Source organism: Chamaea fasciata, unplaced genomic scaffold (assembly GCF_029207755.1).
Source record: "Chamaea fasciata isolate MVZ Bird 193981 ecotype frontalis unplaced genomic scaffold, bChaFas1.0.hap1 SCAF_67, whole genome shotgun sequence".
Taxonomy (NCBI): domain Eukaryota; kingdom Metazoa; phylum Chordata; class Aves; order Passeriformes; family Sylviidae; genus Chamaea; species Chamaea fasciata.
The window spans coordinates 139,338-151,493 of record NW_027094152.1 but is presented as its reverse complement, the minus strand read 5'-3'; the positions used below and the strand labels follow the sequence as shown (position 1 = coordinate 151,493).

The following is a 12,156-nucleotide window of genomic DNA, read 5'->3' as shown; positions in this document are numbered from 1 at the left end:
CCACTGAGACCCTGGACTTTGGAGTTCTGGGGGGGTAAAAAAAAAAAAAATATCAAACCAGATGAGAAAATCAGGAGGTTTTTTTTTTTTTTAAAAAAAGCAAACAAAAAGTTAACTCTTCCTTCATAAGCAGAGAAATGTAAAAAAAAACTGGAAAATATCAAACTGGCTGGGCCAGAGCTCTGTTAAAAAAAAAAAAAAAAAGAAACACACACACGACCATGCATAAAAAATCCAATATTTTTATATAGCTTTTAAGTTAATACATGTAAGGTTTACAATTGGTAAATAAATAAGTACAAAACTTCTACTTGTCCAACTACTGCGGTGTCGGAAGGGTGGGGGAGAAAAAGGGAGCAGCAAGAAGGGTGCCGAGCACCCTCCCAACACACTGGGGAAGGTCCTGGTGGACTGGGCGGGCAGCTCAAGTAATGCAGTGAAGTGTTTTTATTTTTTCCCCACCTGGGTTGTCCCTGAGCTCTGTGTGAGTGTTTTGAGGAGCTGCCCATGGGGCTGGGATGGGCAGCGGGTACTCCACAGCCACGCCGGGACCTCAGTGCATCCAGCCCTCCACGCTGCCTGGGGACACAGGGACAGCACAGCCACCCACGGGGACAGGCCCGACCTGGGGCCAGCAGGGCCACAAAGGGGATTTCGTCCTTCTCCTCAGCTCTGGTGAGACCCCACCTGCAGCTCATCGCAGGGGTGTGGAGGTTTTGGGGCAAATCCAGAGCAGGGCACGGAGACGGACTGAAGCCAGGCTGGGAGAGCTGGGATTGTCCAGCCTGGAGAGGAGGAGAAGCCTCTGGAACACTCCAAACCCTTCCCAGGGCCTGAAGGGACTCCAGGAGAGCTGGAGAGCGACTGGGGACAAGGGCTTGGAGCGCCAGGACACGGGGATGGGTTCAGTGAGAACCAGGGTCACGTTGGATTAGATATTAGGAAGGACAATTTCACAACGAGGATGGGTAAACGCTGGCAGAAAGGCTGCCCAGATAAGCAGCCCCATCCTGGCAAACATTCAAGGTCGGGGGCTTGGATGGAGCACCCTGGCGGAGTGGAGGATGTCCCTGCTCCTGGCAGGAGGGGCTGGGCTGGGGGACCCCTGTGCTGCCCCTGTCCCCAGGCATCCCCAGTGATCACAGTGCAAGTCAATCGTTCCCCCACCTTCCCTCCCAAGCCCAGTGTCAAACTGGTTCCTACGAGCAAGCAGAACTACGTAAAACACTTAGTAAACATTTTAGTCCCCAGAAAGTCACCCCCAGGCCCCAGCTGAGCTTGCAGAACCACCAAGCACGCAGAACGAAGCTTATTCAGGGACGTTCTAGAAGCAGAAGCCATTTCACGACGCCAGGAATCCTTCGAGGAACAAGGATGACGCGGTTTGAAAAGCGCAGGGGACGCCAAAAATCCCTTCAAAAAGCCCTTCTCTGCACCGCTCCCGAAGGTCTCCGGGTAGTACCAGCGCTTCCCAGTGAGATATTATTTGTAACTGTTCACATTGAGCCGGTGAAGTCAAAGGAACCGCTTCGGATTCCACGAGGAAGCACCAACTTTGAACCTGTAACTCCAGCAGAGAGGACCCTGAGGCTCGTCCTTCACCGAGGATCAGCTCCTCCTGGCTCAGCTCAACTCTGTGACGGCTTCGAGAGGAGAGGAGCCACAGGAGAGCCAAAATTCAAGTGTTCCGGGAGGTATTCAACAGCTGTGGCTTGAAGGAAGAAGGATGTGCAGCACGGCCCCTGCTCCCTTCAGCTGGTTTCGTACTGGTAAGTTCCGTTCTGGAGCACCATGGAGGAGATCTTCTCTGCCACCCCACCGAGGTGCAGCTGGTCCAGGGCCTCCAGCAGCGTGTTCAGGTCGGCCTTGGAGCCTTCCCTGCTCAGCCACTTGTACATCATGTCGAAGAAGGTGTTGTTGCAGGTGACCACGGCGATGTCGTTCTCCTCCACGTACAGCTTGCGGCCAAACCTCTTCCAGTCGTCCCTGGGGATCTTCTCAGCCAAGGGGTAAAAGGTGTCCTGCAGCACTGCGGGGGGACAGGGGACAGCTCAGGGCACTGGGACAGGAATCTGAGCCCCCAGCACGTCCCCTGGGCCCCAGCACTCACCTTGAGTGCGGTCCTTCCCCGGCGCAGGAACCAGTTTCTTTCTACGGCTTCTGCTCGCACTCGGTGGTGTCACCTGGAATGACAGTGTCACCCCTGGATGGACAGTGTCACCCCTGGGATGACGATGTCACCCCTACACTGACGATGTCCTACAGCACCTGGGTGTGATTTATGGGGCTTGGAGACCCTCTCCCTGTCTCTCAGGGCTGCTGGGGCAGGAGATCACCTCCCCCCCCCAGGACATCCGTGTTTCCTGGCTCTGGGATGTCACCAGGCCCCAGCTGGGGACACAGGAGCTGTGTTTGCTCAGCATCAGTGTTAAATCCTCCTCTTGACTGCAACGAGCAGATTTTGCCATCCCGATCCCACACAAACCACCTTCACCACCTCCCCGAGTGGCCCAGCCCTGGAAGGGCCCCCGGGTGGTGACATTCACGTACCAGTGGTGGCTCCATGTCACGCTGCTGGTTCTGCAGGTTATTGTTGGTGGCATTGTCCTCTGCCCCCGTGTCCACGCTCCTGTACCACAGCAGTTTGCGGAACATGGAGGCCTGTGGAGAGGGAGGAACACAAACCCGTGGTGGTTTCGGGAAGGCAGGAGCCTGCCAGGGATCCAAGGGTGCGGATCCTGAGCTCGGAGGAGCTCTGGGTGAGCACAGCCCGCCCCTAACCCTGGGATCTCCACCGTGGACCTGGGCGTGCCTGGTGTTCTGGATTCTGCCACCAGGAAAGTGTTGATGGCGCTGAGGAGGGGGCTGGAGGGACCCAGGGCACTGCCAGAGAGCTTGGCCGAGCTCCACCACAACCCTGCGGGGTGAGCCTCATCCCTCTGCTCCTCCAGCCTCATCCCTCTGCTCCTCCAGCCTCATCCCTCTGCTCCTCCAGCCTCATCCCTCTGCTCCTCCAGCCTTCCCAGCTGGGTGAGCCTCATCCCTCTGCTCCTCCAGCCTTCCCAGCTGGATGAGACACATCTCCCTGCTCCTCCAGCCTTCCCAACTGAATGAGATCCATCCCCCTGCTTCTCCAGCCTTCCCAGGAGCTGCTGGCCAAGCAGGGAGCAGAGAGAATGGTGGAGCTCAGCCCAGCCCACCAACACAGCCATCCCCCCCCGCTGAACTCACCACCATTTCGTAGGGCCTCCTGTTCGAGGGTCTCCCATCCCCTGGAAGATGGACACAGCGCTGTGATCCCTCTGCCCCCAGGCAGGGCCCTCTTCCCACCCACCCCACGCCAGGTGGGCGTTCCGGGGGTCCCTCTCCCCACCCAGCCCACACCAGGTGGGCGCTCCTGGGGTCCCAGCCATCCCACACCAGGTGGGCGCTCCCGGGGTCCCAGCCATCCCACACCAGGTGGGCGCTCCTGGGGTCCCAGCCATCCCACACCAGGTGGGCGCTCCCGGGGTCCCAGCCATCCCACACCAGGTGGGCGCTCCTGGGGTCCCTCTCCCCACCCAGCCCACACCAGCGCGGAGCCCCTGGCCGAGGTGGGTGCTCCGGGGGTCCCCTGCACCCACCTGGGGAGCTGCAGCGGTATTTCCAGAGGAGGACCACAGCCCCAAACACGAGCACAGCCGCAGCCGTCCCGATGACGGCCCTGATGTCTGAAGCAGACACGAGAAGGGCGTGAGCAGCTGCTCCTGCCTCGCCCTGAGCAGCAGCTCCCAGCCCCAGCCCGCACTCACACAGGGGCACCGTGGGGTCCGCGGCAGGAGCACACTGCAGGTCGCTGTCAGCTCTGCAGGGTTTCTGCACCGTTTGACCCTCGGGACACCTGCGAAAGGGGGGGACAGGGCGGGATCAGCAGCTGGACCAGCAGGATCCCACAGGAGCCGCCCCGGCACCCGGACCCACCTGGGCTGGCACTTCTGGCACATCTCACAGGGGTGCTCCGGGGGGCAGAAGGTGCCGTTCCTGCAGGCACACACCGTGTTCCTGTCGGGCTCGCAGGGACTCTGCTCCACCTGATCTGTGTGACAACAGGGGACAAGAGGGGACACGCTCCACCCCGGCTCCCGCCCCAACCGAGCCGCGGGTCCGGGCAGGACCAAACCCCCTCCCCTGCTGCGGAGTGTCAGCCTTTCCTGCCCCACAGCTGCCCGTACCAAGGGAAAAGCAGTGCCTGGATCAAACTCCACCTCCACGGAGCCTCGTCCTCCTGCTCCGTGCGGAGGTCTCGTGTCCAAGCTTTGCACAAAGGGAGATGGCCTTTAACAGGCGTGGGTCTGGCACCGATTCCAGCCCCAGCCGCTCTCTGGGGACACTGCAGGTGACACCGTGCTCTGAGAGAGTTCAGCTGGAGCCAGCCTGAGCCATCAGCCCTGCTCCCCCCAAGCTCATACCTTCCCTGCACTTGGAGCAGTCCCGGCACGCTGGGAAGGCGTTCGGATATTCCGTGTATTCCCCGTACCCGCAGCGCTCACACCTGCTGGAGCCGTTCTGCTCTTGACACTCCCCTGCAAGGTAGGTGCCTGAGGAGGAAGGGAAACTCTGAACACACAGGGAAGGGGCTGGGAGCACCAGGAGGGGCTGAGGGAGCTGGGAAAGGGGCTGGAGAATTCCTGAGGGAGCTGGGAAAGGGGCTGGAGAATTCCTGAGGGAGCTGGGAAAGGGGCTGAGCCTGGAGGAAAAGGAGGCTCAGGGGGGCCCTGGTGGCTCTGCACAACTCCCTGCCAGGAGGGGACAGCCGGGGGGGATTTGGGATCTGCTCCCAGGGAACAGGGACAGGAGGAGAGGGAACGGCCTCAGGCTGGGCCAGGGGAGGCTCAGGGTGGACAGCAGCAGGAATTTCCCCATGGAAAGGGTGGTCAGGCCTTGGAGCTGCCCAGGGAGGTTTGGATCCCCATCCCTGGAGGTGTCCAAGGAAGGGCTGGATGTGACAGGGCGGGGATCGGGCACAGGCTGGATTTGGTGGCCTTGGAAGGCTTTCCCAACCTGAAGGATTCTGTGATGCCACTACCAGGAAAGCTCAGAGGGAAACGAGGAACCAACAGAAGGAAAATATTCCCGTAAGGAGCGCTCAGATCCATGAGGGTGGAGCAGGGCAGCGCTGGCCCTCAGGAGAAGCGAGGACACGGAACAGGAGCACGGAGAGGCTGCAGGGCTGGGATCAGTGCTGAGACCGGCTCACCTGGAGGGCACTTCTGGCAGTAGTAGTGACCGTCACTTTTCACGTAGTAACCATCCTCCCCTCCCCAGCCTGCATCCAAGCCGTCCCTCTTCCTCAGGGTGACAGCATCGCCTCCAAAAGTGGCCACCTGTTCAAAAAAAAAACCACAGAAAAACTCGGGTTAAAAATAAAAACCACCCCAGTCCACGGGGCAAGGGGAGGAAGGGAAAAGTGAGAGCCGCTGTGCCCAGTGAAGCCGGAGAGGAGCTTTGGGATGGCTCAGAGCCGCCTCAACCAAAGGCACTTCCCCCAAAGCAGCGCGGGGTTTTCCTCGGCCAAACCTCCCCCGGAGGAGCTCTGGGTGTTTGCAGGAGAATTCCGGGTTATCAGCAGGGCGAAGAGTCGCTAACGAGCCTTTTCCTTCCCCAATTTCTGAGCGCCCCATTGGAAGGGAAGGCTCGGGAAGAGGAACGGGTTTGCGGGGGAGGAACCCGGCCCCGAGGCTGGAAGGTGGCTCTGGGGTCCACCAGAACGCCCTGGATTGTCACCGTGGGCTCCAGTGCCCGCTGAGCTGTCTGCTGTCCCTGTCACCTTCCTGGAAAAACAGGCACGTTTCCGCCAGCCCCGCACACCCGCCCTGGGCTGCCTCAGCTCCTCCTGCCCCGGCCCAGCCACGGTCAGCAGCAAGGGACATCTGTCCCCCGGGGGTCTGGGGGGTTTGGGCACCTCAGTGTCCCCAACGGGACAATGCCACTGGCCTCTGAGCCAGCACGGCTCCATGGGTATCCCATGGATAGAGAGCTGGATATCCACGGATATAAAGCTGAATATGCATAGATTTAAAGCTGGAAATCCATGGATATAGAGCTGGATGTCCATGGACATAAAGCTGCCCCTACCTGGGTGGCAGGGAGTGACATGTCACATCAATCAGGGGCTGCAGCAGACACTTCTCCCCTCCCCAGGCCGGAGGTTAAAATCTGCCCCTTAAAGCAAATACTTCAGCGGTGACTCAGAAGCTGCTGGGATGGCTGAAACAATAGAGACTTCGTACAGTCCCCTCGCTGCACGGCTCCCTGGAGACTTCCCGGCACCAGAAAAGGCAAAAAACAATCCACAACGGGCTGGTCACCGGCTGGGGCTGCACACCTACAAAGCCACCCCTGACGAAACACTTCAAGTTTTATTTTCCTATTTTTCAGATTCTGTACTGCGCTGGTTTATAACTCCGAACTTCATGTAAAGTGTAAGCGAGTCTTCCTCACAGTTCATTCAGACAAAACAATCCTTTCCCAGCCCAAGGACATCGTTGCAGCTTCTGCCCGGAAAGTGTAAACAACGGCAAAGTGAGGAGAGCAAACTGGGAGGATGGGACTTCACAACCTGAAGCTGTAATTGGGCAATTAACCCCAATGTGAAAATGGACCAAAACTTTAAAAAGTGTGGAAAAAAAGGTGAATAGAAGTGTGAAAACTCATGACCCGTTATCCATCTCGGGTGGAGCCATGGCCTGGCTCTAGGTGCATCCCGTGAAGGCCTTTCAATAAATTTTAATAAACATTTATTTCAATAAACACCCACTTTATTCCTTTAACAGCTTCTGTTCCGGGTCAGCCTCTTTAGGCATCAGCACCAGCCAGGCCACGGCAAGGACAAACACCCACCACGACCACAGAGCCCCGGCTAGCCCCAGCTCCTGACCTGGAGGGATCAAATCCACGTCCCCCCAACGCCTTCCGGCTCTGCATCCCCCAGGATCTGCCTCTGCTCCTCTTTTCTCCAGTTGGGAACGTTCACAAGTTTGTAAATTGCTTTTTTAAATCCACTTGAGGAGCTGCAGCCACAAACGGCTTCACCCGTTCTGGTCCTGGAAGTCCAGGGAGTGAAGGGACAATTTTTCCCACTTCCAGAGGGGAAAAGAAATCCATGTTTCTTCCCCAAATGAACTCCACAACACTGTGACAGCGACAACCACAGCGTCTTCTGCAGTTTGGGATAGCCCCTCAGCCGTTTCATGGCCTCGAAGGGAGCAGCGACAAGTGCACGATAAGGTTATCAGCCCGCAGCTGCCATCCCTGACCAAACTATCAGTTGGAGAACGCCAACACGGTGGATTTCAGCGGTTTTCACCCGCGGCGAACAGCCCTGGGAGGCAGAGGAACCAGAGGCACAGGAATCCCTCATCAGCCAAAAGCCTTTTTCTTCCTGCGGGATCACGTCTGAAGGAAAAAAACCTCCGGCAAGCACCAAGCCCTGAACTTTCCCTGCTTTCCATCCCCCGGTTTGCTTTTTCTCCTGAGGTGATCCCAAAAGGAGCAGGACCCCGCAGCCAAGCCCCCGACAGCGGCGAGAGAATCGCGATAAAAGCGACGCTGGGCTGACACCTGACATCATCTGCTCTCCAAGGACAGGGGGGCTGAAGCGGGCAGGGGTGAAAATTCCCCTGGAATTCCCGCGCACGGAATTCCCGCTGCAGCAAACTGAGAAAACCAGGGCCCGTGTCATGCTCAAAACCTGTGGCCGGTGTCCAGGCCGTGAAGAAATAGAAAGGGGAGAGAGAGAGACGCAATATCGTACGACTGTGGGGTGAATCATCACCTCATCCCTTTCAATAAAAATAGGGGTCATAAAGTAAATAAACCGGAGGCTGCTACCAGCCTGCCCTTAGGTGATGAGTTTAGCAAAGCTCGATTGTATTCGGCCATTCTAAACAAACTCTGCCGAACAATGGGGGGACGAATCGGATGAAAAGTTAGAACACTAAGTTAAAAAACTGTTCTGGGCAGTGCTGATGTAATAATTCCAGCTCGGGAGCGGCAGCCTCTGGATTCCTACAAAGGCGCGGTGTTACAGGCCAGCCTTGGGATAAAAGTCGGGGCAGATCTCTTAGGGTAAAAGTCAAGGCAGGATCCTCCCGACTTCAAGCGAGAACAGCGTTCAGGTATTTCCCAATTCTACAACATCCAACCCACGGGGAAATTCGATCTGCCCGGCTGGAATTTTCTGTCCTAAATCCCTACGGCTGGGCGTTTGGCCATCGTATTTGGACGAGTCGCATTCCTGCTCCGGGGAGCCCGATGTGTTAAAACATCCCCCGAGGTGTGTCCACGGAATGGCGAAAACGACTTGGGAGCGAAGGGACTGGAAATCCCCTTCCCTGGGCTCCGGCTGGGAGCTCCAGGTCCTGTCCCTAATCAGCGTCCCCGCCTGGCCATGTGCTCGGACCGGGGGGCTGAAATCGCTTTTTCAATTCCCCTTCCAGGCTGTGGCTTCCCCGCAATCCCGGCCACAGTCTCACGTTTTCCCGAGACCCCGAGCCCCGCTGGGCCGTGCCCAGGTGAACCCCCCCGGTCCTCACCTGCCCAGGTGAACCCCCCCGGTCTTCACCTGCCCATCCGAACCCCCCCATTCCCAACACCTCAAACCACCCCCCTCCCCATCCCCCGGGCCAGGTGAGCCTCACCCCCCGTTTTTCCGGTCGCCCCCAGACCAGGTGAGCGGCTCAGCTCCCCCCCACGCCCCCCGGGGCAGGTGAGCCCCTCTCCATGCCTCAGTTTCCCCCCGACTCACACAACCCTTCCCCCCCCCCCCCAATGGTGGGGAAGGCTCCCCCAGGTAACCCCACGCCCCCCTCACCTCCATCCAGGGGCTCCCCCCATTCCCACACTCCCGTCGCTCGCCTCAACCCCCACCACGGCACCCCCCCAACACCCCAATTCCCCCTCCCCGCCTTTTTTCCCCCCCAAAAAACCCCCGGCGGACCCCGTCCCACCGCGCCGCTCGCAGCCCCTCGACGGCGCGGCAAGTCTGGGCATGTCGCAAACACCGCGCGGCCCCGACAGGGCTGGAGACCCCCCTGGCCGCGCTCCGGGAGGGTCCCCAAGGTCCCCCGTCCCCACTGACCATGAGCAGCAGCAGCGGAGTGAGGCAGCGCCGTCCGGGCGGGCGCATGGTGAGCGGGGCACGGAGCGGGCACGGAGCGGGCACGACACGGGCACGACACAACACGGGCCAGGTCCGGACTAAACCGCGGGACACCCGCTCGTCCCCTCGGCGTGGAGAGAAATGCTTGAATGAAACGCGAGGCGAGCGTTTTTATAGCGGGGGGGGGGGGACGACGGGACAGGGAGGAAGAGGAGGAGAAGGGGGCTGTCCCAGCGCAGGTCCCCGCGCTCAGCGCTCCGCGTGTTCGCTCCCAATTCAAAACTTCGGGGGTTGTCTGGGTCGCCCCGCGAGCTGAATTTGCTCTCGCCGTTCCCTTTCCTTTTAGTTTTCTCTTGCTTTCTCGTTATTTTCGCTCAGCCCTCAAAGTGGCCAGATGAGTTTCGAAACACCCGAGTGGCGCAGTGAATGGTTTATCCAGGGTGTTGCTTCTCCAGCTCGCATTTTTTTCCCTATCACTCATCGGACTGCAGCGAGCAAAGTCGGGCGGTTTTTTTTTTTATTCTTGTTTTCCGGGAGAAGGGGAGAAATACCGATATGCCGCTGGGGTTCAAGGTGCAAAGGCTCAGCATGGCAGCCTTGCAAAATAATCGTCATCTCACCCCTGAGCTGGGAAGTGGGGAAATTCCATCGCGTTCATAGTTGGGTTTTTTTCCTTTTTTTTTTTTTTTTTTTTTTTTTTTTTTTTTTTTTTTTTCTGGAAAGAGCTCGAGATGAAGGCGGGAAAAAATGTTAAAAAAAAAAAAAAAAACAAAAACAACAAAAAAAAAAAGAAACCTTTGGACTTTCTGCTGTTACACAAGCGGCTCTGCCGCTGCACGTTATCAGGGCATCGTGTGACAAAAATTAATTCCAGGAGAAGTCTGATTTTACTGAGATGGTGGAGGTGCGGCGGGAGTGCTGGAACGGAGCGGTCGAGGGGCTTCAGGAAGGACGGGAACAGAGACTTCGGAGTCCCTTCCAGTATCTCAAGGGGCTTTTCCAGGTCTCTTCCGACCCAAACCGTATCGGTATTCTTAAGAGCAAGCCGAGGCAGAGAGGTCTCGTTAATCTTTCCCCGGCCTAATCCATGTGAGTTCCGTTCCTGGCACCTCCCTGGTGACTCACCGCGGCAGTAAAGGCTTGCTGCTGCTTCTCAGCAGCGCCCGGGGCAAAGAAATGTGCAGGTGATGCCTTCAAGTATGCAAGAAAATGCTGCTCGCCGGGGGAGCTGCTGCTCGCCAGGGCATGGACAATGCCAAGGGGCTGGCAGGACAGCAGGAAGGCAACTTGGATCCCAGTGGATGAGTTGGATCCCAGCTAATCCACTCCGGATGTGGATATTGGGGAAGCCCCTTCTCTCTGGTGGCTGCACTCATGGCAGGACAAGCAGCAAAAAATTGCTGCTTGCCAGGGTGGGGCTTAGAGCTTGGACAATGCCAAGGGGCTGGCAGGACAGCAGGAAGGCAACTTGGATCCCGCTGGATGAGTTGGATCCCAGCTAATCCACTCCGGATGTGGATAATGGGGAAGCCCCTTGTCTTTGGTGACTGCTGTTGTGGCAGGACGAGCAGTAAATTTTTCATTGCCAGGGCATGGACAATGCCAAGGGACTGCTGTGCAGGGAGGAGGGTGGGAAGGCTCCTTGGATCCCACGGGATGAGTCTGGTCCCAGTTAATCCACTCCGGATGTGGATATTGGGGAAGCACCTTCTCTTTTGGTGGCTGCCAAGCCAGGCCACCTGGTTGTCTCCTCACATGGGGCATTATTCTGCTTGGCTGTGCCACAATTAATGAAGCTCAAGTGTGATTTCAAGGAGAAGAAGAATTCCTGCTCATTTCCTGGGTGGGTGCGTCTATTACAAGCCCTAAGAAGTATGTGGAGCCTTTTGTTTGACCAAAACCATGTGTTCTGTGCTCTGGGCATCACCGACTGCAGCTGAAGTCATTGGAGTCCTCAGAGAATGATTCATTTTTTCAGTTGGAGCAGAAGTAGGTCTAGGACTTTAGGTCTAGGACTTCAGGTCTAGGACTGTGGCCAAACGCTAATCCATGTGCAAATGGCATGGGGGAGGATCCATCCTCTCTGAAAAATCAACCTGATGCTCTTCAGGGAACTAAATTCTGTGCCTGAATTCAGCCAGGAAAAATCAGGATGTGTGGCAAGGGGCATGTGGAACATCCCAGTATTCCCTACAATTCATCCTGGTTCCAAGGTGGGAGGCCACCCCTCAGCATCCAGACCTGGGATCCCAAACCCTTGTCGGGAACCTGCAGGGTTTTCTCTTCCCTGCAGGGTTTTCTCCTTCCTGCAGGGTTTTCTTCTCCCTGCAGGGTTTTCTCTTCCCTGCAGGGTTTTCTCTTTCCGTCCCCGTTTATCAAACTGCCCCGAGTTATTTACACTGACAAACCACAGGCTGAGTGTTTGTACAATCCAGCTCAGTGTCCGGCCCCGAGGGGATTGGAGCTGTGGAGAGAGGTCAGGGTGCTCACCCTCCATCCCAGCCATCCCAACAAGGGGTGGGACACTGGGCAGACACACCATTCCCTCTCCCAGCGAGAATTTCCATCCCTGGAAAACGCGCTGTGGGCTTCATTTGAGGTGGATTTTTGGGCAGGCTCTGGCCACGAGTGAAAAGGGGTTTTTGTTTATCTCCCAGGGCCAGACCTCCAGCCCTTATCACCCGCAGCCTGTTTGTCCCACCAGGGATCCCCCGGAGGGTGCACCCCAGCACAGCACTGGGGGGAAAGTTGAGAAGAAGAGGGAACCCGTGAAAAACGAGTTCTACTCTCTTTTAAAAATTTATAAGTTTAATAAAAATTAAAAATGAACAATTAGGAGATGTAAGAGCAAACGTTCTAGCTGGGGTGCCTCACCAGAAAGCGCACACGCTTCTCTTTCAATTTCCGCGTTTTAAGGATTGTTGTTTTACGTATTCAACAGATATTAAAACATTCTTTTCTGTTTCAAGTTTCCCCAGTCCTCTTATTTGATAGATTTATTTGTGGGTGTCTCCACT

The 12,156-nt window shown here is 57.1% G+C and overlaps 1 protein-coding gene across 4 annotated transcripts; it reads right to left on the bottom strand.

The window, feature by feature from the left end:
* Nucleotides 1–222: 222 nt before the first annotated feature.
* On the bottom strand, nucleotides 223–9,792 carry LOC136304290 (tumor necrosis factor receptor superfamily member 10A-like). 4 transcript variants are annotated; one of them, XM_066207921.1, is made up of 10 exons: nucleotides 9,119–9,792; nucleotides 5,237–5,363; nucleotides 4,449–4,577; nucleotides 3,961–4,075; nucleotides 3,792–3,880; nucleotides 3,624–3,710; nucleotides 3,235–3,272; nucleotides 2,551–2,661; nucleotides 2,111–2,183; nucleotides 223–2,029 (listed from the first exon to the last, which is right to left on the bottom strand). In XM_066207921.1, exons 1-10 carry the CDS (start codon nucleotides 9,164–9,166, stop codon nucleotides 1,752–1,754), a joined length of 1,095 nt encoding a protein of 364 aa, XP_066064018.1. In that variant the 5' UTR covers nucleotides 9,167–9,792; the 3' UTR covers nucleotides 223–1,751. The 4 variants fall into 4 exon arrangements, with proteins under 4 accessions (XP_066064018.1, XP_066064020.1, XP_066064017.1 ...); XM_066207923.1 differs by having other exon boundaries at nucleotides 3,232–3,272; nucleotides 4,449–4,562; XM_066207920.1 differs by having other exon boundaries at nucleotides 3,232–3,272; nucleotides 9,119–9,790.
* Between the last annotated feature and the right edge of the window lie 2,364 nt (nucleotides 9,793–12,156).